The sequence below is a fragment of the Ailuropoda melanoleuca genome, chromosome 11 (assembly GCF_002007445.2).
Source record: "Ailuropoda melanoleuca isolate Jingjing chromosome 11, ASM200744v2, whole genome shotgun sequence".
In the NCBI taxonomy this organism is placed as follows: Eukaryota; Metazoa; Chordata; class Mammalia; order Carnivora; family Ursidae; genus Ailuropoda; species Ailuropoda melanoleuca.
In genome coordinates, this window is record NC_048228.1 from 15698049 (window position 1) to 15721075 (window position 23027).

The 23027-nt window shown below is 36.2% G+C and overlaps 1 protein-coding gene and 1 long non-coding RNA gene across 4 annotated transcripts; one reads left to right on the forward strand and one right to left on the reverse strand.

Moving 5' to 3' along the window:
• Positions 1 to 1929: 1929 nt before the first annotated feature.
• LOC105237286 lies at positions 1930 to 21251 on the reverse strand. 3 transcript variants are annotated; one of them, XR_002142530.1, is made up of 4 exons: positions 21082 to 21251; positions 20084 to 20150; positions 16282 to 16398; positions 1930 to 1962 (listed from the first exon to the last, which is right to left on the reverse strand). It is a non-coding gene; the product is annotated as an uncharacterized LOC105237286 (long non-coding RNA). The 3 variants fall into 3 exon arrangements; XR_004628936.1 differs by lacking the exons at positions 20084 to 20150; positions 21082 to 21251 and adding an exon at positions 17614 to 17693; XR_004628935.1 differs by lacking the exons at positions 1930 to 1962; positions 16282 to 16398 and adding an exon at positions 17928 to 18013.
• TRAM1L1 (translocation associated membrane protein 1 like 1) lies at positions 16842 to 18786 on the forward strand. The gene is made up of 2 exons (XM_034672112.1): positions 16842 to 16957; positions 17143 to 18786. The coding sequence occupies exon 2, from the start codon at positions 17239 to 17241 to the stop codon at positions 18091 to 18093; it is 855 nt and encodes a 284-aa protein (XP_034528003.1). The 5' UTR covers positions 16842 to 16957; positions 17143 to 17238; the 3' UTR covers positions 18094 to 18786.
• Positions 21252 to 23027: the final 1776 nt, after the last annotated feature.

Below are 23027 nucleotides of genomic sequence, written 5' to 3' on the forward strand. Positions count from 1 at the left end.
TTAGTTTCCACGAAAAGACCTTTTACTGTTCTATATGTACAGGTTGCCCTGCTGTCCTAAAGCAGAGCATCCCTATGAAACCTTGCATAAGCTGAACTGGCATAAAATGAAGAAGCAATTGCCATTAATTTATGCAGAGACAGTTTTGAGCATTTCCAAACCCCCAAAATAACTTCTTAGGTCTTCTGATAACTCAGGACACATCTTGCTAAGGGATGCACAAAGTAAATGGAGATAAAGCACAGTGCCCACGGGCACAGTTCAAAGCTATGGTGGCTTGATGCTGAGATGCTGAGTGTCTTTCTGGGGTAGGAGCTTGGTGGGGCCACTCTTGGTGCTCATAAATGGTATGCACTGCCTTTATAACAGCTTGCTATGAAACAAACCCTAAATGCTATTTTTGCTTTTTGCCTTTTTTCAAAAAAAGCAAAAATCTTCTTTGGACTTTTTCCAGTTAACAGGTACGAATGTAGGTCTTTCATAAAAAAAGAAGTGGCATAATACGAACTTTCAAAAATCAGAGGATACCTAAATGTAATACCATACTACATTTAGTCATCATGCCTTCTTGGACTCCTCTGGGCTATAAATGTGTCTCAGACTTCCCCGATTTTGATGACCTTGAGAGTTTTGAGAACTAGTGCTCAGGTATGGGTATGTAATGAATTTCCCTCTATTCATATTTGTCTGATTATTTTCTTTTCCTTTTAAGGATGTATTTGTTATTTGAGAGAGAGGTACAAAGCGAGCGAGCAAGCAGGGGGAGGGGCGGAAGGAGAGGGGGACAAGCAGACACCCTGCTATGCGAGGAGCCCAACACAGGCCTCAATCCCAGGACCTTGAGATCATGACCTGAGCTGAAATCAAGAGTTGGACACTTAACTGACTGAACCACCATGTGCCCCTGTCTCATTTTTTTCCTAATGATTAGACTGAGGTCATGGTGATACCGGAGACTTGGGGAGTTCTCTGAACCTGAGCGTCCCACCACCAGTCTGTGCCAGGCTCTTGAAAGAGTTCAAGGATGAGTCAAAGTAAAACAGAAGCGGTTTTATTGCAAAGCAAAAGTACACACTTGAGAGGGGAGTGTGGAGACACTTTGAGGATCTGAGTCATGCCAAGTGGATGTAGGATTCTGATTCCTATAGACAGTTGTAATCATGGGATGCAATATCCATGTAGGGTTCTGGAAGAAGGTGGGGATTTTTCAGAATTCTGTATATCATTACATCTGCTCTATAACAGTAACTATGCATAGGTGCAGTCTGATTTTTTTTGCATATACACCAAATGTACTCCAAATGTGCTAAGGGTCCCCTAGTGCCCCAGGAGAGGGGTCGTTCTCTGTCATTTGCAGGCCGACGAGGACTTTATGTGTGTGCCTGCTGGCAGTTGGCAGTTGAGCAAACTTGTGGTATCTCTGCGGCTTGTCAAGGTCACACTGACCTCTATAGTGTCTTTCTCCTTCATACAGTTGAAACCCTTATTGTGAACCCATGTTGTATGCCTGGAGTGTTGTATCTGATGACAGACTTCTTCCTAATATTATTACAATACTAATTGACCCTGAATTTTCTAACGTTATGTTGCACATGCCTATCATACTATGTGTCTTAGAAATTATTTAATACTTAAACATGTTTATTAAAAAAAGTTATTCTACTTCAAAATAAATTATGTCATAGAACATTATCAGAGAAAGATGCTTAATCAATCTTAACTTGCAAAATAAAATCTACAATGACCCGTTATTATCTAAAATTTGTTGCAATTTAGCTACCTAGTAAGTAAGAATGCACTGGGTAGGGGCGCCTGGGTGGCACAGCGGTTAAGCGTCTGCCTTCGGCTCAGGGCGTGATCCCAGCGTTATGGGATCGAGCCCCACATCAGGCTCCTCCTCTATGAGCCTGCTTCTTCCTCTCCCACTCCCCCTGCTTGTGTTCCCTCTCTCGCTGGCTGTCTCTATCTCTGTCGAATAAATAAATAAAATCTTAAAAAAAAAAAAAAAGAATGCACTGTGTAAAAGGCGAATTAGCACTGAAAAACAAACAGCTTGTGGTTGTGAAGCCAGAAATAATTTCACATTCAAGTAATACTTCAAAAAAGCATGAATTATTGTAGAATAAGAGTCACAAAAAAAGATATAGCATGAAATTAGAGCAACTTTATTTGCATTATTTGAAAAATTATAGGTTTTGTAGCCTCGGGACCGTTATTGTAAAATATTTCTACTTTGCTTTTGAGAGGTAGGTTTTTTCCCTATTCTTTAATTATCAGGTTGTGTGGAAAAAATGCAATTGTCCATTTTGTAACATTATTAATAACTTGGTGGCAAGTATGAGAAAGACAACAACATCCGATGGTGGTGAGCCAACCACGCAGATGCGGGAGATGGATTTCCGCTCTTCTGCAGTGGCAGGCTGTCGGTGAGCCTGTTGCAGGGCCTGGGAAGTAAAAGAGCTGGGGATACACATCATGACTCCAGCAACAGTGATATCCACTGATTGACGTATTCTATAGAAGGGGGTTTGTGAGAAAAGTGGTATGTTTGGGACATTAAAATCCTTTTTTTGTCAGGAATAAATGGTGCACAGCCTTCTTGCCCTTGCCAACATGTCGTAGACAGGTTTTCAAAGTATTTGTCTTTCATGCTATTGTATATGAGACAAGTTTAAAATAAAATTGAAAGGACTATCCGCAACTAAATCAATAGAGAAAAAAAAAGTGGAGATTGGTAATTAATTGTTCCTAGAACCACCATATAAAAGAGAACCTTCTTCTCTAGATTAGACTTCACTTTGGATTCAATCTACCAAAACTCGTTTTTCATACCCTCTTTTTTAACCAGAAACTTAGAACATGCCTTGTCACTATAATGCCATGAGAATTGCTTTGAACAGAATTCATCAAGAGCAAAATGGTGTGTGATGTCAATGGCCATGTTAGCAACAAAAGTTTTTTTTTTAACAAATAAATTGATAAAGACCAACGTACGCTTAATTTTCCATCATATTTTGTAGATATCAAATAATCCATACACAGCAAACATGAACAGATTTTAACATCTTCAAATCATTTCTTTTTATGATAAAGGAAAGCTATGGCAATCTCCTCCAGGACCAAAATTTGTACAGCATCCTTTTTATTGCATTCTATCCACCAAAGCAAATTGCAAGGCAAGCCCACAGCGAAATCAACACTGCCTCTTGAGGAGAGCAGCTGCACACATCTGTGGCCATTTTTCAATAAACTCTACGCACTGATGATGGCATCAGTATAAATATATAAATATCACTATTCAGGATTTTATTTTCTGGGCCAAAGCTGCTAAATTCTGATTACTTTCTCCATATTTTGACCAATTATCTAATCTATATTATATTATTATATGTCTAATCTCTCTATATTGAGGACTGTTGTTGGACTATTTTCTTTCCTTTGTCATTAAGACAGCTAAATGCCAACATGCAGCAACTCAAGATATAAATAACATGTTTACAGTGCAAAAACTTCCATTTTATTGTTTCCTCAATGACACCTGGGTAATGTGTAAATGTTCTAGCACTAAATACTTTAAACATACAGTGGGTTGTTTTAGTGAAAGAAGCTAGACACAAAAGGCCACTTTTGAATGATTCCGCTTATATGAAATGTTCAGAATAGAGAATTCTATAGAGATCAAAATAGTTAAAGATAGATGGATAACAATTTTTTAAAAATAAAATAAAAGTAAAAAGTAGATGGATAAAAATAGATGGTTACCAGAGGCTGTGGAGAAGGGGGAGTGATGAGAGACTGCTGCGAGCATGAAATGTTTTAGGGCAGGGATGAAAGATTAGTTGGTGGTGATGTTTGCACATCTCTGTGAATATACTAGAATTTGCTGATGTGAACACTTTACAAGGGTGAATTTTACATTAGGTGAATTATATATCAATTAAAAACTATATATTGGATTCTTTAATGATCAATGTTGCAGTATCTTTTAAAAGACCATCGTTGGACTTTCTAATTAAAAAGGACTTTTTTTTTTAGTGATTCAGCAGAGTTGAATGACGTGTCAGATCAGCAGTTTGACTAGTATCTGTGATTATATGTCCATATAATGAACATGTACTCTGCTAGATAATGATATTAAGCAGTGTCATAAAATCATTGAATAAGACACTTCTAATAATAGGAAGAATCACAAAAGAAGTTGGAAAATGTGTTGCTTTTCAATAATTTTAGACTTACTAAAAGTAAAAAATAAATGTTAATGTATTTATCTGAAATATAATTTTAATAATTGACTTTTTCTTAGGGTTCATTGCAAAAAAATCAGTTTATCATAGGTTTATGCTTATGTATAGCAGCTATGATGGGACAATATAGAAAAGCACATCTATAGATAATACATATTCAGCCATAAATGGTGTTTACTTAGGAAAACAGAGCAAATGTTTTATAGAAATAGATGACTTACAATAAAAATCAGAGCTCATATACATACAGGACGTACCACAGAAAGGAAGAGCTGAGTAATTTAAAGGATTTGGAGGATCAGAGAAAGTTACCAACCACGATAGGCTGAAGCATCTGTGGGAGATAATTGGTTGGAGTTTGCAGGAAAATTCCAGATGCTTTCCGTGTCTGACAGTCAAAGAGGGATCAGAAAGGGAGAATTCAAGGACAGGTGTGTAGAGCTGCCACCACTAAGAAAACTGGAGTAGCATGTTTAGGGAAATTCCACTGGTCAGTGGGACTAATAGCCAGCAAGGAGAGCTGGAGGCTGGAATCTGCTGCCATGTCCTCATTTGCTCCTCCCTGCCTGAGTGCTGTAATCTTCTGAGAGGAATGGTTTCTTCTCATTCACATTCCATTGAGTAGTTAAAAATGAGAAGTGGATGGAAATGTTTATTTCTATAAATGAATATTGAGTAAATGAAAATTAAATTGTGCAATAATATATACTAGTATGTTATATGTAACACTTTAAAGATCGAAAGTACTATTCATTGATTACAGTAGAAAGAGTTTATTCATTTATTTATTTATTTAGATTTTATTTATTTATTTGAGAGAGAGAGAGCAGAGTGAGAGAGGGAGAGAACAGGAGCTGGCAGGAGGGGCAGAGGGAGAGGGAGAATCAGGGTTCACTCTGAGCAGGGAGCCTGACTCAAGACTCAATCCCAGAACCTTGGAATTTTGGCATCTTTGATTCATAACCTGAGCCGAAGGCAGACACCTAACCGACTGAGCCACCCAGGCACCCCTAGAAAGGTTTAAAACTGAGTTCATGATGTCATAGCTCCTTAAAATAATCGCAAATATACAGAACTGTTAAAAAAATTAATTTGTACACTGGGAGTATAAGTATTCTTCATATTATATTCTCTATCCTTATTTGTGTGTTCAAAATATTTTATAAACATTTTAAAGTAATTCAGATGGAAAAACTTTATACATTGGTTTTCACTACTGCTTATCATTATGGGAAAGTATGAAAACAAACATTAAATAATATGGGAATTATGAATTCATGTTATAGGTTATTTTCCCATCATTAAGAATGTGTTTTTAAAAGTTATAGAGAAATGCTTATTTTATAATATTACAGCTAAGCAGAATTCAGAAGATTCAAATTCCATTCTTAATAACATACACGCACACACACACACAAACACATATATACATATATTTTAACATGTGTTAAAATGCCTGAGGGACACCTGAGTGGTTCAGTAGGTTAAGCATCTGCCTTTATCTCAGGTCCTGATATCAGGGTCCTGGGATTGAGCCCTGCATTGGGTTCCCTGCTCAGGAGGGAGCCTGCTTCTCCCTCTGCCTGCTTCTCCCTCTGCCTGCTGCTCCCCCTGCTTGTGTGCTCGCTTGCTCTCTGACAAATAAATAAAATCTTTAAAAAATTAAAATGCCTAAAAGAATGTAAAATTTAGCAGGGCAATTTTGATACAGTGTGAGGAAACTTCAAAATTATGAAAACTATTTGAAATGTAATGAGCTGCTACTAAAGGGATGATTTCCCCCACTGGGAAGTAACCCAACAAAACTCACTACTTACAATAGGAGCTATGGAGAAGATTCATAAATTAAGTGAAGGTTTTGATCGTAAGACGTTCTTTCAAATATTCCAGCCAATGTATAACAGTGCTACTGTAATGATACTGAGTCTGGCTTTTTCTGTTTTTGCCAGTTTTGGCAATTAATACAATGCCAATCAATTTCATTTGAATAAATGAAATCATATTTCATTGTAAAGACAATTGTAAATCTCATTCTCCTCAGATACATCACTTAAGTTATCAGTTTCTAAATCATTTACTCAACAAGGTGTACTAAGGACTTAGTGCCAGGCACTTTTCAATGCGATGGGGATACCAAGGTTAATAAAACTATGATTTGATACAGTTGTTGCTTTTGATGGAGTATAAATGCTGTCAATAATCTATTCCAAAAATTATTGCTAGTCATTCAAAAGCTTAAACATCAAGGGAAACATCACTTTCAAATATGGAAAGCATTTCCCCACTTTACAAATCAGTATTCAAGAGATAATGTTATGCAGGCTTATTGCAATGCTCACACAATTTCTGTGTTGTTTATTACTATGGTATTTTGCACCTGTCATTTCCAATCATTCTCTCTCATCACTGACTCTGTCTTAGTCACTGTCGAATTTTAGTTTGGTCCCATGATTATTTGCTCTTTTAGAATTTTTTCTATAATTTCTAAAAGTTAAGGCATTTTAGCATGTAAGATATTCAAGGCTTTGACTGTAAAAATGTTCATAATACACATTATTCATTAATTAAAAATGACTTGAAACATACTCAATTCGTGTAAATATAGGATACCTCAAGGCAAACCAGATTAATATAGTCCATAAATCATAAGCTTATTCTTAAATTGTATAAGTAAATGAAAACTACATGTCCCTGCTGTTGTCAATAGTTAAAAATTACTAGATGTGTTGTGCAGGGGCAAGTAGGGGCTTGTGGGAAGTTGGAGGGGCCACCAGTGTGAGCTACGTGCTCAGAATGCCCCAAACTGGGGCTGCATCTGCCGTGGTCAGTGAGCGGTGATAGCCTGGGCAGCGGCTGCAGTCACACTGTGCAAGCTCTCCAGGAGCTCGGCCCCACCCATCTGGATGCCAGAGGCCAGGGGAGATCAGCTTCCTCCCCCTTCTGCTCTGCTTCCAGCTCTGTCTTCATGTTCACACAGCACAGACAATGTCACAGGGAAGATCCACGTCTGCCCATAGTTTGGCTTGGGCTCCCGGTGATGTAGGAGACATGAGTGTCTTTCCCCTCTCCCCGTAACCCTGAAGTCATTTAACCCCAAATAACCACAAACACTAACGCCCATCACCTGTCCTCTCTCACATCATGTCCTTTTTGTAGAGTTAGTGGTGGTCCATCCTGAGTTAGACTGTCCAAGTTGGGTTCCTGCTTTGCTACGTAGTCTTTCACTCCAGCAATTTGTGATCCCCTAGGAGCTTCAGTTTCCTCATTTTTAAAGTGGAGGAAATGGTACCTACTTTAAAGAATTATTGGGAATTAAATGAATTCTACCATATATAAAGAACTGGGCAGAGTAGGAGGCCAGAGTAATCTCTCAATAAATGATGACTCCCATTCCCTTCTATCTATATAGAAGCAAATGCACCACTGCTTCCCTAAAGCTCAGCTGGAGAGAGTTATGCTAGATCATTAACTGCTTGCACATTCATTGGAGGGAATAAGCACATGAAACTAGGAAATCTAAATCTTGGGGAAATAGAATTTTTTGTGGAGAGATCAGGTACAATCGAATTTGCCATACTGTTCTGGTGACAGGATTCAATTTTATATCATGACTTAATGAACTCTCAAAACTTCAGAATATATAAATTTAAATACTTTTTTGTTTTTTCCAATCAAGCTCATTAATAATCCATTTTTAAGTTTACAAGTATTGGGTCATTTGCATGAGAAAGCTTTTTCTAAAAGAGTTTTATTACATCAGATAGCACAGTTTTTAGATGGGGAAATTCAGTAACAGTCCATGAACATTAAACAGAAGAATGAAAGAGTTGGCAATAAGACTCTCACTGAATGAAAAAATCCTTATCAAGAGGAAAGACAGTATGCCAATCTGTTTAAAATTTCCTAATACCATTTGACCAATTATAATTTTTGGATATTCCTAAAAAAATGTTGTTCACATTGAAATAATTAAGTAAGAATAAATGCTTTATTACCAGACTTAGCATATCTAAGTTAATCATATAAATTAACTATACATAAAGGAATATTAGTCTCTTTCAGCATATATTTTGAAGCATCCTTTAAAGGATTAAAATATAAATAGAAGTAAAAAACAAACAAACAAAAAAAACCAAAAAAACACAAAACTTCAAAGGATAGCCACTTCAGAAAAATTCTTCAATTACTCTAGTATTTTATGACCCTTAGATCAACATCATAAAATCTGAAGGAGAATCTGTCAATGCTTTAACTCTAAGAATTCTTTCTCTTCTTTCTTTCTTTTTCTCTTTCTTTCTTTCTTTCTTTCTTTCTTTCTTTCTTTCTTTCTTTTCTTTCTCTCTCTTTCTTTCTTTCTTTCTTTCTTTCTTTCTTTCTTTCTTTCTTTCAGATTTTTATTTATTTATTTGACAGAGCACAAGCAGGGGGAGTGGCAGGCTGAGGGAGAGGGAGAAGCAGGCTCCCCTCCCTGCTGAGCAGAAAGCCCCACATTCCATGTCTCTCTCCATTTTTGTTTTCTTCATATTACTCAATTCCACTTAGTATGTCATTTTTTATTTTTATTTTTATTTTTTGATGGTGCTTATCATTATACACACACACACATATATACACACACATACACACACACACACATATATAATTAACATACAATGTATTATTTGTTTCGGGGGTACAGGTCTGTGGTTCATCAGTCTTACACAATACACAGTGCTCACCACAACACATACCCTTCCCAATTTATAAAAGATTTTATTTATTTACTTGAGAAAGAGAATGCACATGCGCACAAGCAGGTGTGGGGGTTGGGTGGCAGGAGCAGAGAGAGGGGAAAAAGCAGGCTCCTAGCTGAGCAGGGAGCCCACTAGGTGCCCCTCTAAGAATCATTTCTTTCCTGCAGAAATAGAAAGTAATGGCATTTACAATGAGTATTAAAACAATGTTTATCTGCATGGGTGGTTGGTTTATTGAAGTTTGATTAGTCAGAAAGTTTATAAAACAGTTAAGAGACTATGGAATTTTCCATCTATATTAGCATCAAAATAGAATTGCAACAATAATGCTAAAATGATTATTTATTTTTCATGTCACTTTAACTTTTGAGTTCATTTTAAATACAAACCCCTAGAGAGTGAAGAAATTTTGGAACCCTGTAGAAATCATTGGAGAGAGATTGACTCTATCAGAACTAAGTAGATTTTTTGAAGAAGTTATCTAGCAAATGCCTACAGGTCAATTGAACATTCCTACCAAAAACATAGATATAATAATAGCAGCATTGTTTTCTAAATGTAGAAAGTCCTGTAAGGTGGGTTTTCTATTATATTCCATGTCGTATGCATTAAATAAACAAATGAGTTAAAAAATTTTGGATCATAGGAAAACTAAGATCACAGGAATATCCCTCATCAACTTAATTACTTCATAGGCAGCGTCCAAATTTAAGCATTGAAAAAAGGTGAAGAAAAAATGTCATGGAATACACTAGTTCAATTATAATGTTTACAAATTGCAGTGACTTCTTTGTACTTTTGTCCCTTCCACAAATAATTGTTTCATGTAGAAGCCAAAGTGTCCCTTTAAAACAATGTTCAAATAGTCTTCCTATCAATCTTAGACCAAAAAGTCCTTACCTTGGTCTATAAGACAATACATGGTATGCCCCCTACTGATCACTTTTCCTTCTGTCATCCTTCTCACTCCACTCTTGTCATTCTGGCCTCTGCTGTTCACGGAAAAATCATTCTTGCATTTGTCTCAAAGCATTTGGACTTGCTATGTCATAGGACATTCTCCTCCAGATACACGAGTGGTTTTCTCTAACTTCATGCAAATCTCTATGCAAATGCATCCTGTTCAAAGAGATTTTCCCTGCCCTCTGCCCACCCTATCTAGAGTAGCCCTCAGCATTCTGCTTCACTGTCTTATCCATCTTCTCTGCCTACCAGTTTTTCACTAGCTACCTGCAAATTATATATATGATGTTTGTGACCTCTAAATCTCCCTGTAAGCTCCATTAAGGTGAGTTCAAAGTTATTTTGCTCAATGAAGGTGGCACTTGAAAAAACATATTACTACATATTGATTTTAATTTTTATCAATTATTCTATTTGATGAGAGATTGCCCTTATTAACCTATTTCAGTTTATCCTTAGACAAAGCTTTGAATATTCAATCATATTCCAGAATGTGTTTTTTTTTAAAGCCTGTGTTTTCACATGTCTTATCAGTTATAAAAATGACTTAAATATAATAAAAAACACTTTAATTGAATTACTCGAGACTGAATCAGTCAAATCTCAGGAGACTGTAATTTCACACACAAGCTAAACTGTATTATGTTTTGCTTAATGTAGCTAAGAATTTGGTGATCTCAGTTAATTATGACTATTTATTATGCTAATTACAATCATTGATTTAAAGTGACTTGCGTCTGATTTTTTGAAGCAGTTCTTTTCCAGCATTTGTCTTCTTTAAATGCTATTGAATTCTAGCATTTCAATGTTTGTTTCACTTACTCGAGTTATCTAAATTTTCATGATTAGGTGTATAGTATAGAGGTGTAAAAATATTTTTTTTCATTGTGAGATAGAAAAATACTAAAAGATGAGGCGTTATCTATATTATATATTTTATTTATTTTTTTATTTGTTTGTTTGAGAGAGAGAGAGAGCACAGGATGGGCCTGGAGGGGAGAGAGAGAGAATCTTAAGCAGGCTCCATGTCCAGCACGGAGACCTACGTGGGGCTTGATCTCAGTACCCTGAAATCATGACCTGAGCTGAAATGAAGAGTCAGATTCTTGACAGACTGAGGCGTGGACAATGTCTGTATCATAAAGTTCCTAATGTACTTCATATATTATCAAAGTTCACAATCAATATCAGTTAATCTCTTCTGGAAAATTACATTTCAAAAAGACACATAAGTAATTTAAAATACGCTTTTAGCTAAGCTATTTATGTAAGTGATAAGTTATACTGACAAAAAAATGTTATATTGCATACCTAATGAAAAGAACTAATTATTTGCATTGATTTAAGATATAGTACCTAAGTAATAGTGGGGCTTTCTACTTTTTAATCAAGTGTTTCTCATAACAAAATGAATGTAGCATTTTAAAAGATACTTTCNAATCATGACCTGAGCTGAAATGAAGAGTCAGATTCTTGACAGACTGAGGCGTGGACAATGTCTGTATCATAAAGTTCCTAATGTACTTCATATATTATCAAAGTTCACAATCAATATCAGTTAATCTCTTCTGGAAAATTACATTTCAAAAAGACACATAAGTAATTTAAAATACGCTTTTAGCTAAGCTATTTATGTAAGTGATAAGTTATACTGACAAAAAAATGTTATATTGCATACCTAATGAAAAGAACTAATTATTTGCATTGATTTAAGATATAGTACCTAAGTAATAGTGGGGCTTTCTACTTTTTAATCAAGTGTTTCTCATAACAAAATGAATGTAGCATTTTAAAAGATACTTTCCCAATATGTGGCAATTCTCTGTAATGGTTACTCAGACACCGATCCTTCCATTCCTCTCTTGGTTCTATTGAAGAATTGTTGATGGAATGTTAAATCTTTGAAGTATCATAGTATAGTTGATACTCTGTAATTAATAGTATAATCGAAAATTACATCACAAAGACAAAAATTAACATGAACAAATTAACATTATTTAGCTTCTAGGGTCTTTTATCTTTTAAAATATGCAAACTAACAAAAAATCGACTTGAAATCTATGTTTTTAAAGGGCAGACATATATATACAAATATATATAATCTTCCACCACTTCCCAGGGAGGAANTGAAGAATTGTTGATGGAATGTTAAATCTTTGAAGTATCATAGTATAGTTGATACTCTGTAATTAATAGTATAATCGAAAATTACATCACAAAGACAAAAACTAACATGAACAAATTAACATTATTTAGCTTCTAGGGTCTTTTATCTTTTAAAATATGCAAACTAACAAAAAATCGACTTGAAATCTATGTTTTTAAAGGGCAGACATATATATACAAATATACTTGAAATCTATGTTTTTAAAAGGCAGACATATATATACAAATATACTTGAAATCTATGTTTTTAAAGGGCAGACATATATATACAAATATATATAATCTTCCACCACTTCCCAGGGAGGAACCCATGACTGGGTTCATGTCAAAGATTTAGGGAATTTAGGGACAGGTCTCATAATTACTCTTGACCGTTGAATGTAGTGTGCATCCCACTTGCCCACTTCTTGAATGGAAGTGATTATTGCACTTTTCCTATGCCTTTGGTTTATGGGAGTTGAGAAACCTTTCTTGAGTTCACATGTCTTCAGATCAAGAATAAATGCAATAAAGGAAAGAGCCCAAGGAGCCCTTCAGTGCCTGGACCTAATTTAGCTTTTAAGTTCCTACCCAATAAACTTGAGACTGTTGCTCTTTTGGGGTGAGACTTTTGTTTGCATCTGGAAGAAACAGTGTATATTTCATGTGAAAGGAAATGCTTGTTATCAAAGGAAAGAATGTGTCTACCTAAAAATTACCTACAAATAGTGTGGTACACTTCTTATCGAGGGATGTCTATGCTCCCCACCCTCCCTTTATACCTGCCCCATCTTGAGCCTGAAAGTTTTGTGCCCACTTGACCAGAAAAGTGATAGGGCATAACTTCCAATGCTAGGTCACAAAGGGCCATAAAATTTCTGCTGTTTCAGAAGAAAACTCATTCTTAGGGCCTAAAGCCACTGCTCTATGACAATACCACGTGGAGAGGCCACATATAGGCATTCTGATAAATAGTTCCAGCTAAACCCAGCCTTTGTCTCATAATTTTTATTAGATGCTAGACAATGTGAATTTCACATTGTTGAGGGCTGGATTTTTCTGGCAGACAGTAAAGTTCCCCGCAGGGCACTCTGATCCTTTCAAGACTTCTTGAAAACTTTATATGGACAAATGTGAATTAGCTTTTCCCTAGGGCAAGTTTAGCCTTACTTTTCTTGGGTCTCTACTGAAAATAGAGTTTCATGAGTAGTCCCAGAGAATTCTAATTACTAACTGTTCCAAACTTCAAAGTCTCCTAGTCCTGTTGGGATTCTTGGAAACGTTTACATTTCCTCCGTCATTCTTTGGTTGGCCTCATGTATTTTAGCCAGTGTCCAGAGAACACTTCTGCGAATTTCTGAAGCATGTTAATCACCTTTCTCTGCAGTTATTATGCCTAGCAAATAACAGTGGCACAGCATCTCCTAACTCCTGTCTCTCTTCAATTCAGCAAGGTTTCCAGGCTCTTCTTAGGTTTCCCCTCCCTGTGTAACCAAACCAATGTGAGTTTGCTCCTTGGTGAGTCAGAAACTGCACCAGGTTGAGTTGTCTCACAAAACTTTTATTTGCCACAAATAAGGAGATCAAGGGAATGGCTTCCAAAGCTGCGACTCCCTGAATAAAGGTGGATGGGATGAATATTTAGATAAGGAAGCCTTGTCCTCAGATGTCAAGGTGGGCCTAAGGTCCTTAAGGAAACATGCCTATACATACATTGTATGTTATGTAAATGAGGCTTGCCCTCCTCCTTGGGTGGAGATTTTAGTATTATAATGAGGTAAAGGTAGTTGTTGATTATTCTGGAGGTCACTGCATGGTCCATGTGCCCAGGCACAAGTGGGGGATGACACTCAAACTGGTCTGGTGGTCTGGGCTGACTGGAGGTGCTGTCAGGGCAGTTTCTATCACTGGAGGGATGGTTTGTTTCCATTTGCCTGAGTTAAGAGATAGGATGGAAAGAAGTGCTTAAGGAAAAATGTGGGACAAAGGTTGGTGGGTGCAAACAGGTGGGCAGTAAAAGTCAGGCCTTGGGGTCTTGTGATACCCGCACAATGGACTGGAAAATGCTTCCAGGCAGAAAATCAGGGCAATTGTGGGGCTTACCTCACTTGTATCCTTTCTGTCAGTGACTATAGCTTTATGTTTTCCAATATATGAAAATGAGTTATTTCATATAATTTGTCCAGTTTGCCAATTATTTACAGTAGGAGTGTAAGTTCAATCAGTTATTCCCTCATGACTGAAAGCAGAAGTCTCCATTTGAATTTAATAATTATCTACCATAGGCACAGGGCTGTGCATAAAGGACGAATACCCACTCCCCAAATACAAGAAATTCTATAACCAATAGACTGATATCAAAATTTTTGAAACTATTGTTATATACACTTTATTCTTTGTCAAATAAAAGTGCCAATAAAACTACCAGAAACAAACAACATGTTATATATTACTACAATACCCTTAAAGATCCCAATAATTTCAGAAGTCTGACATTTTTATATTTTTACAAAGACATTATGTGAAATCTAAAACTCAAGCCCTGCCCTTGGACTATATTTAATGTAAAGCTTAAATTGAAAATTTACACTACAGAATACCATTTGGTGTTACAAACTCAAAGAAAGGAAAGATACATTGCTAAAGAAGTTTCTCTAGTTAAAAACCAAGGAGAGAGCAGGAGGGGGGAAAGATATTTTAATGTTAAGAGACAATTTTAGACTAACTCATAAGGTATTTCTCCCTTTTAGTAATAAAATAACATTTCACATCTCTGCATAAGCCTTTGTGCTCTTCACTTTGATATGGGCCTTTTTTGAGGGCAACATCTATCACATTTGCATAGGTAGAGTTGGAAAGCCTGTCAAAAATAAGGCCAGGGGTGCCTGGGTGGCCCAGTCCTTAAGCGTCTGCCTTCAGCTCAGGGCGTGTTCCTGGCGTTCCAGGATCCAGTCCCACATCGGGCTCCTCCGCTGGGAGCCTGCTTCTTCCTCTCCCACTCCCCCTGCTTGTGTTCCCTCTCTCGCTGGCTGCCTCTGACATAAATAAAATAAAATCTTTTAAAATAAAATAAGGCCAAACAGAAATATAAACAGACTTTCAGCTCAGAAATTGCAAAGTGCTTTTTATATTTAGTTAATATGCCACAAAATGATCACAGCCCTTGTGTATTCCTATAGAAAGACTGATAAATTCTCCACTTAAAATGATTAGTTTCAAAAAAGTAGCTTTGCATTTTCCTGAATAAACTCTTGATAATTCCCACAAGGCACTGCTCTCTTCTCTTTGACTGTTTCCACCCTGACTACTTTTAACAAGTTTGATTTTTTTTCATTTCTTCATGCCCTAATTTTTGCACCTCTATTTGTAATTCTTCACTGATTTAGTTAACCCCAAATAGCACTCCTAACTGAGCTGTCAGCGCCAACAGCTGAGTAACAGTTAGGAAAACCAAAGAGAGAGGTCTTACTATGGTAAAATATGTAATACTTTCCCTAACTCAGGAACACTGTCCTCAGCAAATTCCATATGCAATTGTTTGGCTGTCCTAGGAAATGCAGGCACACATTGATCAGAGTATTTTGTTCAATATCTTAAAAGTACACCAGTTGGACTGCATCTTTTGTTAGCACACAGAATGCAGAGGAACAGTAATAAAAGGCAATTGGCCATTCTAAATTTAATCTGCGCTTTATTCTTTAAATCATGTGGCACTTTTCTTTTGAAATGTGTATTCCAAACTTCAAACTTTAACTATCAGTAATGATTATGAGCTCATGGGACCCAGAAGAAACAAGAAAAGTGCTCTGGATCCAAAGAGAAATTTGAAGACTGACATGACATTCAAATAGAGCAAGGCATTAGCATTTACAAAAGAAGCTGTTTTTCAATATGTGTATTTTAGCAAATTTATATGCTTAACAATCATAAAAATGAAACATGAGGTTCTTATCTGCTAGAGTAAGGAAAATCAGTTTTGGGCTTTATAGCCAAAATACTTTCCAATGAATGGACAAATAGTTCTCCCCGTCTAACCACCACTCAACCTTTAAAAATATAATAAATACAATTAATGCTACAATTATTATTATTATTGCTAACATGGCAACTATTTTTTTTTTTTTAGAATGCTTTGTTGTTGCTGTAGTGAAATATTTCCACGTGTGAATGATTTACAATAAGAGGCAATACAGTACCACAGTGAAGAGCTGACACGCTCTGGACCCAGACTGGATTAAAATCTTGTTTCTGACATTCACCAGCTCTGTGATCTTGGACATTTTATGTAACCTCTCTGTACCTCAGTTTCTCACCTGTAAAAAAAAATTAAAATTAAAAAAAATAATAAATAATTATCACCCCATATCTACCTCATTGGGTTTTCCAGAAAGGATGCATTTATAAATATAAGCAGAGCGCTCCTAACAACACCTGGTGAATGCTAAGCCCTATGAGAGTTTTCTTCTATCATCATCATTATTATGATGCTTTTTTATAATCATTCTGATGAAGAATAAGCGGAGTTCTATCCTGCTTTGTCATGATCACTGACGAAGATGCCCCTGAAAAATAATTCAGGAGCATCTTGACGGTGCCAGTGGATTTCAAGAGGCGGCGATCAACGTGGAAGATCAACGCTCGCAACCCCGGGCCTGGCGCCGGGCAGGGGCGCGGCACTCGATTTCCTTCCCTGCCTCCTCCGTCCCCCTGGTGCGCATGCTCAGTCCTGCTCGGCCCTTGCCTTTGATTTATTTTTTTCTGGGCGGCCGCCCCGACCCGGGACTGGCTCGGGGATGGGAAGTGAAGCCCCCGGAGCTGCGGCGGCGGCGGCGCTGTGAGGAGCAGCCAGGGGGAGGCAGCTGCGGCTCGTCGGTGAGTATCTGGGAAGCGCTACCATGGCGTTCCGTAAGAAGAGCGCCAAGAACCCCCCAGTCCTGAGCCACGAATTCATCCTGCAGAATCATGCGGACCTCGTCGCCTGTGTGGGGATGTTCTTCGTGCTGGGGCTTATGTTCGAGGGAACAGCAGAAGCATCTATCGTTTTTATTACTCTTCAGCACAGTGTTACCTTTCCTGCAGCAGAAGAACGAGCCACAGAATCAAAGTTCCTTTACTATTATGGCATCAAAGATTTGGCCACGGTTTTCTTCTACATGCTAGTGGCAATCATCATTCACGCCACGATTCAGGAGTATGTGTTGGATAAAATTAACAGGCGAATGCAGTTCCCCAAAGCGAAACAAAGCAAATTTAATGAATCTGGCCAGTTTAGTGTATTCTACCTTGTTTCTTGTATTTGGGGCACATTCATTTTAATTTCTGAAAACTGTCTGTCAGACCCAACTCTCCTATGGAGGGCTCATCCCCATAATATGATGACATTTCAAATGAAGTTTTTCTACATATCACAGTTGGCTTACTGGTTTCATGCCTTTCCCGAACTCTATTTCCAGAGAACCAAAAAGCAAGATATCCCCCGTCAACTTGTCTACATTGGTCTTCACCTCTTTCACATTGCTGGAGCTTACCTCTTGTACTTGAATCATCTGGGACTTGTTCTTTTGATGATGCACTACTTTGTTGAATTACTTTCCCACATTTGTGACCTGTTTTATTTTAGTGATGAAAAGTATCAGAAAGAGTTTTCTCTGTGGGCAGTTGTGTTTATTTTGGGTCGACTTGTGACTTTAATTGTTTCTGTAGTGACTGTTGGCTTTCACCTGGCCGGGGGGCAGGATCGGAATTCGGATGCTGTTACTGGAAACGTAAACGTGTTGGCCGCTAAAATTGCTGTTCTGTCATCCAGTTGCACCATCCAAGCATACATAACATGGAATTTATTTAATGTCCAGCTTCAGAGGTGGATGGAAGAAGACAATACTCTTCAGGCCCCAAGTGTGAAGAAGAAACGGACTAAAGGGAGGTCTTCTAGAAAAGGAACAGAAAACGGTGTGGCGACTTCGAATAGAGTAGACTCTCCCCATAAAAGGAAAGAGAAATCTTCATAATGAATTACAAGCTAATTGATTACTGTCCCCAAAGAAGTCTGCTCTTTACTATATCTTTGTGTGCTACAGATTGTTCTTGAAAATACTTTGTGCCGTCTTTGATTTCTGTTATTGTACTGTGTAATATATTTTTTTAAAGGCATTTGAGGGGAGGAGGATTATTATGAATGGAAAAAATTGATATAGACTAAGCATCATCAAATGGTTCAGGGAACACCGCCATATTTTGTTTTGTTACTTTTGAACGTTTTCCTAATTATTTGTAGATATAACTAAAAAATTCCGCAGATCAGTGACAGTTTCTTGCTCCTGCCAAACTTTTATAACATTAGCAAGATGGTCTGGTATAGCACTGTCACATTTTTTTAATGTTCTCTTTTAGGATAAAATGGAAATATTATAAAGGTGGGATTCAACTTCATTACGTTTTCAGTATTCCCTAATTCTTAGAATTTTTAAATTTTTGTTTATTTTTTTTAGAACTTAAAACTGGAGAAAAGATTTGTAAAAGCACCAAAATAATGATGTGTTTTATAGGTAGTGGTTGTTAATATTACATCCCCATTTAAAAAAAAATAATAATGGGTAATGTGTGGAGATTTATTACCATATATTGAATCAAAATATCATGAACTAATATAAAAGTGTTACTGAAGAGGTAAAATCATTCTTGTCCATTTTAAACACTTGTAAACTAGAAATCAAAAAAATTAAATATTTACTGTAAAAGAAAATCAGACTTAGTCTTTTTTGCTATGTTTATTAAAAATTATTCTTAATGAGGCTTGTTATAAGTTTGGTATCCACAGCATCTTGGAAAAATATTGTTTAACCTGAAAATCATTTTGAAAAAAATGCTTACTTGATTTATATCTATAAAAAGAATGTCAGCTATTTACACACGAAAAATACTTTAAGACGCTAACCTTAAGTAATTTGAAAATCAGATGGATAATTTTATGAAAGGCCTGTCAAAAATACTGTTATAATTATAGTGCTTCTTCCATCTTTAATTGGGAAACATTCATCTGTATGAGCCCTGTTTTGGATATGTGTGTATACTAAAGTGTATGTGTATATATAGGTATATAGATAGTATCTTTATTGAAGCAAATAGAAAGAATGGGCTGTAGTGGGTGAGTATGTTTTATTTATCTCCTTTCCTCAACCTTCATTTTGATTCCATTTCCATAATGTGAGTGTTTATACTTTTTTCAGGAGACAGTGGTTGAAAAGTATGCTAGAGTAAGGCCATATATTTGCCATTCCTCTGTTTTCTCCTACTGTGTCTCTTGTCTCTGCTTTTGATAGCCTTCTATTTGGTTTGTTGTGGGTAGTTCAGCGTTTCCAGTCATGAGGGTCCTTGAAAATTAAATTTAGTGTACTTGTATTGCAGACTAAAGACAGAAGAGCCACTCTTGGCCAAGCTTTCTTTTCTGTTTGGTTTGAGAAGTGCACAACAAGCAAGATTGTTTCTTTTTAAACTATAAAATCCATTATCCTAGTTTTCCCCCTTCAGTTGCCTAAGGCTGTCTTGTTGGTAGCACATGCCCTGAGGCCCCAGTTACAATAACTCCACTTTAACCAACCATTGTGCAATTGTAAAAGATTTTCAACTTCTCATGTACGAGAGTGGTCTTTCTCACTTCCCTCACTTTTAAAGAATTCTAGCCTGTTAATTTGTAATCCCGCTACTGGTAACAAATTTCTTACCCATGTGAAAGTAAAGGCAGGCCCACACAAACTGGTAAGTGATTACAAGAAAATCAGTATCTCATTTGACAATGCCAAGAGTTAAATTGAGTTTAGCATTAAACAGGATTAGGGCCTAGGTGGATTTCCTGGGATTTTCTCTGCTTTGTCCCTCTCAGATTAACTTTCTGCTTGGTAGCAAATCATTATAGCTGTTCTAGACTTTATACCTACACACTACATGGTAGAGAAGAAGAGTGAAAACAAGATTTCTAGAATTCAGAATACTGAGAGTTACCTTTAGTGAGCTCATTTGATAGAGGGGTATACTGGATCGATTGGTTAAGTTTGATTGTATGTTTCACCTGTGGAAAAAGGCAAAGTATATTTCTTGTAAAATACGGGTTCACGAAAGGTAGCAAGGTTATGAAAGAGAAAGGGGGAAGAATGCTGTATACGTTTCAACTATTCATAAAAATTCAGTAAGAGTTGCCAGAATATAAATGTAAGCCAAATAAATTATGAAAGCAATGCGACAAATGACATTCAGCAATACAAACCAAGTCCCTCTTTAATATTACACTCAAAAAAAAAAAAAAAGCATGCTATAATAGATCTTAGTGCACTAATTTGGTTTCTGTTAAAAACGGACCACATGGAAACAAAATTCCCATTATGATTACTCAAAGTGTTATTAAAGCAGGCATTCATTAGCCCTATGAAAACTCAAATAACTAATCACTAAAAGTTGCAAAAGTCATAGAGGTATGTCTAATATTTGAATTTAAAGTTTCTGCTCTGATTTATTGGCTGCAATGATTGCAAACTTTATTCCTTAAATAAGTCTACAGGAATAGATTTCCTAGGATGGATTCAAAGTAAATTTTCTTTAAAAAAAATAAAAATTACTCTAGCACTTAAAGTGTATCCCATTTTTCTTAAATAGTGTAAATGTGTTTTTCAACCTACATATCTCATAAAAGACAAGCAAGCTTTAGGCCTTATTATTTTCTGGTAATCAGTATAATTCTCCCTTTCATTTCAATAAAAAAATAAACTTGCAAATATTTTCTCATTTATCTCTCATCATTATTTGTTTATCTGTAGAGTAAATATGTATAGCCAATAATGTATTAAGCTGGAATAGATTCAAGAAGATTACTTGCAACATTAATAATTTAAAGATTTCTTGAAGACAGCATGTATTCTGGTATTAATTTGGAAAAACAAGGGTAAAATTTTAAATTCTCAATCAGACTACATGAGAATAGTTTAGAAAAGTAATTAAAGACTTACCACTGATGCTTTATACTGGAAATGACATATGGGAGTAGTTCCTGAGAGGAAGTTCTCACAGGGGAAAGCATGCTTGAGAATATGGCCTGCAGAGTGGGCTGGGACTCGGGTATTTTTATTATGGCAGAGAATGCCTCTCTGGAGCCCAGACTCTTGTAATCTGGAGATATAAGGGTGCCTGGCATGGCAGAAGAGGATAGACAGTATGAGTGAGTATATGGAGGCAATTGAGGTTTAATGACAGATCAGATTACCAGTGAATTCACACACTTCCATCTGGATTTCTTTGGAAATAGAGGAATTTTGTTTTTTTTCCCACTATCATCTTTCAATCAAACCTATATCCTGGGAGGAACTATCCACAATGAATAAAACACAGTAGTACCTGCAAATTCCTATCAATTATGTAGAAAAATTATAAATCCATAATACAAAAAATCACACACTTCTAAATATTAAATTGGAATTTTCCTCCTGATTATACAATCATAAGACTTTCTAAATTTTACCTTCTAAATCCCTATAAACACATCCTTTTAGGGCCCTGCACTATATGGAAGTTTTAAGTATTCAATAACTATGAAAGAAGACAAATGTTAGGCTATCTCCCAAGGTGATTCACCTGTTCCTTCCTCAATTCTGGCAGGTGCCATCATGTGTTTTGGGCTACAAAATCAGGTCAGCTAATTTTTTTTTTTAATTTGAAAAATACATTGATGTGCAAACTGACCACTTTGCATAATTTAAGAAATGAAAAAAATCAATGTATTAAAAAAACAATGTATTCAAATTTAAAAATTATATTTTAATATTTATGTTGGAAACTTTGTATTTATTGGTTTGAGGGAGAGTTTTTCTAAATTAATTAAACAATAAGACCAACAAGATGTGGAAATATGAACTCTATCTTTGGATGTAAATACTTTCAGTGTGTAATGGTTTATGTGAAATCCCAATTGAGCACCAGGAAATGTTGTTTTCTATATTTTCTCAAGTCATGAGATAATGGGCACTGACATGACTTGATTTGGTAAATGGTGTTGGTGGTGTCGAAACTAAGCATTTTTTATTTTTAATTTGAGAATTCACTTCCCCTTTATTTAAAATAGATATTTTGCCTAAATTATTGAGTAGCCACATCTCTTATCAGCAACGCTAATACATCATTACTATGACATTAATTTAACTCTGTTCATTTTTAAATTCAAGCAAAACTTTAACACACATCACATTACACTTTCATGTCCTAAATTTCAGTTGTATTGCTATAAATTCCGCAAAGAAAGGTAATAATATGATTATAAATAATGGTCAACAAAAGAAATCGTGGCTGTCATTGCTGTGGTCCTTAGAGCTGTATGAAGTTTGGAAAACACTTAAATATTCTAAGTATTGGATTGCATGTCTCTAAAATGACAGATATTTACCTCAAAAGCTGCTTTGAAAATTCAAAATATATGTACATACAGTGTCATAAATTGCAGGTGCATAGGCTGATTCATATGTTGTGTATAGACATAAATATGCGTGTGTACATAAATACATATATTTATGTACATAGTCTCATATACATTTACTTGTTTATTATTTATTTATTTGTTTGATTTTTTAAAATATTTTATTTATTTGACAGAGAAAACAAGCAGGGGGAGCAGCAGGCGGAGGGAGAGGGAAAAGCAGGCTCCCTGCTGAACAGAGAGCTGGACATGGGGCTCAATCCCAGTCCCTGGATCAGGACCTGAGCCGAACACAGACACTTAACTGTCTGAGCCACCCAGGTGCCTCACTAGTTTATTTTTTAATAGACTTTATTTTTTAGAGAAGTCCGAAGTTCATAGCAAAAGTAAGCAGAAAATAGAGTCCCCATATTACTAACTCGCTCCTCCACCCAACCTTCCCTATTATTAAGATAGCCACTAATTTAATATCGTAAATAATAGTTTCAT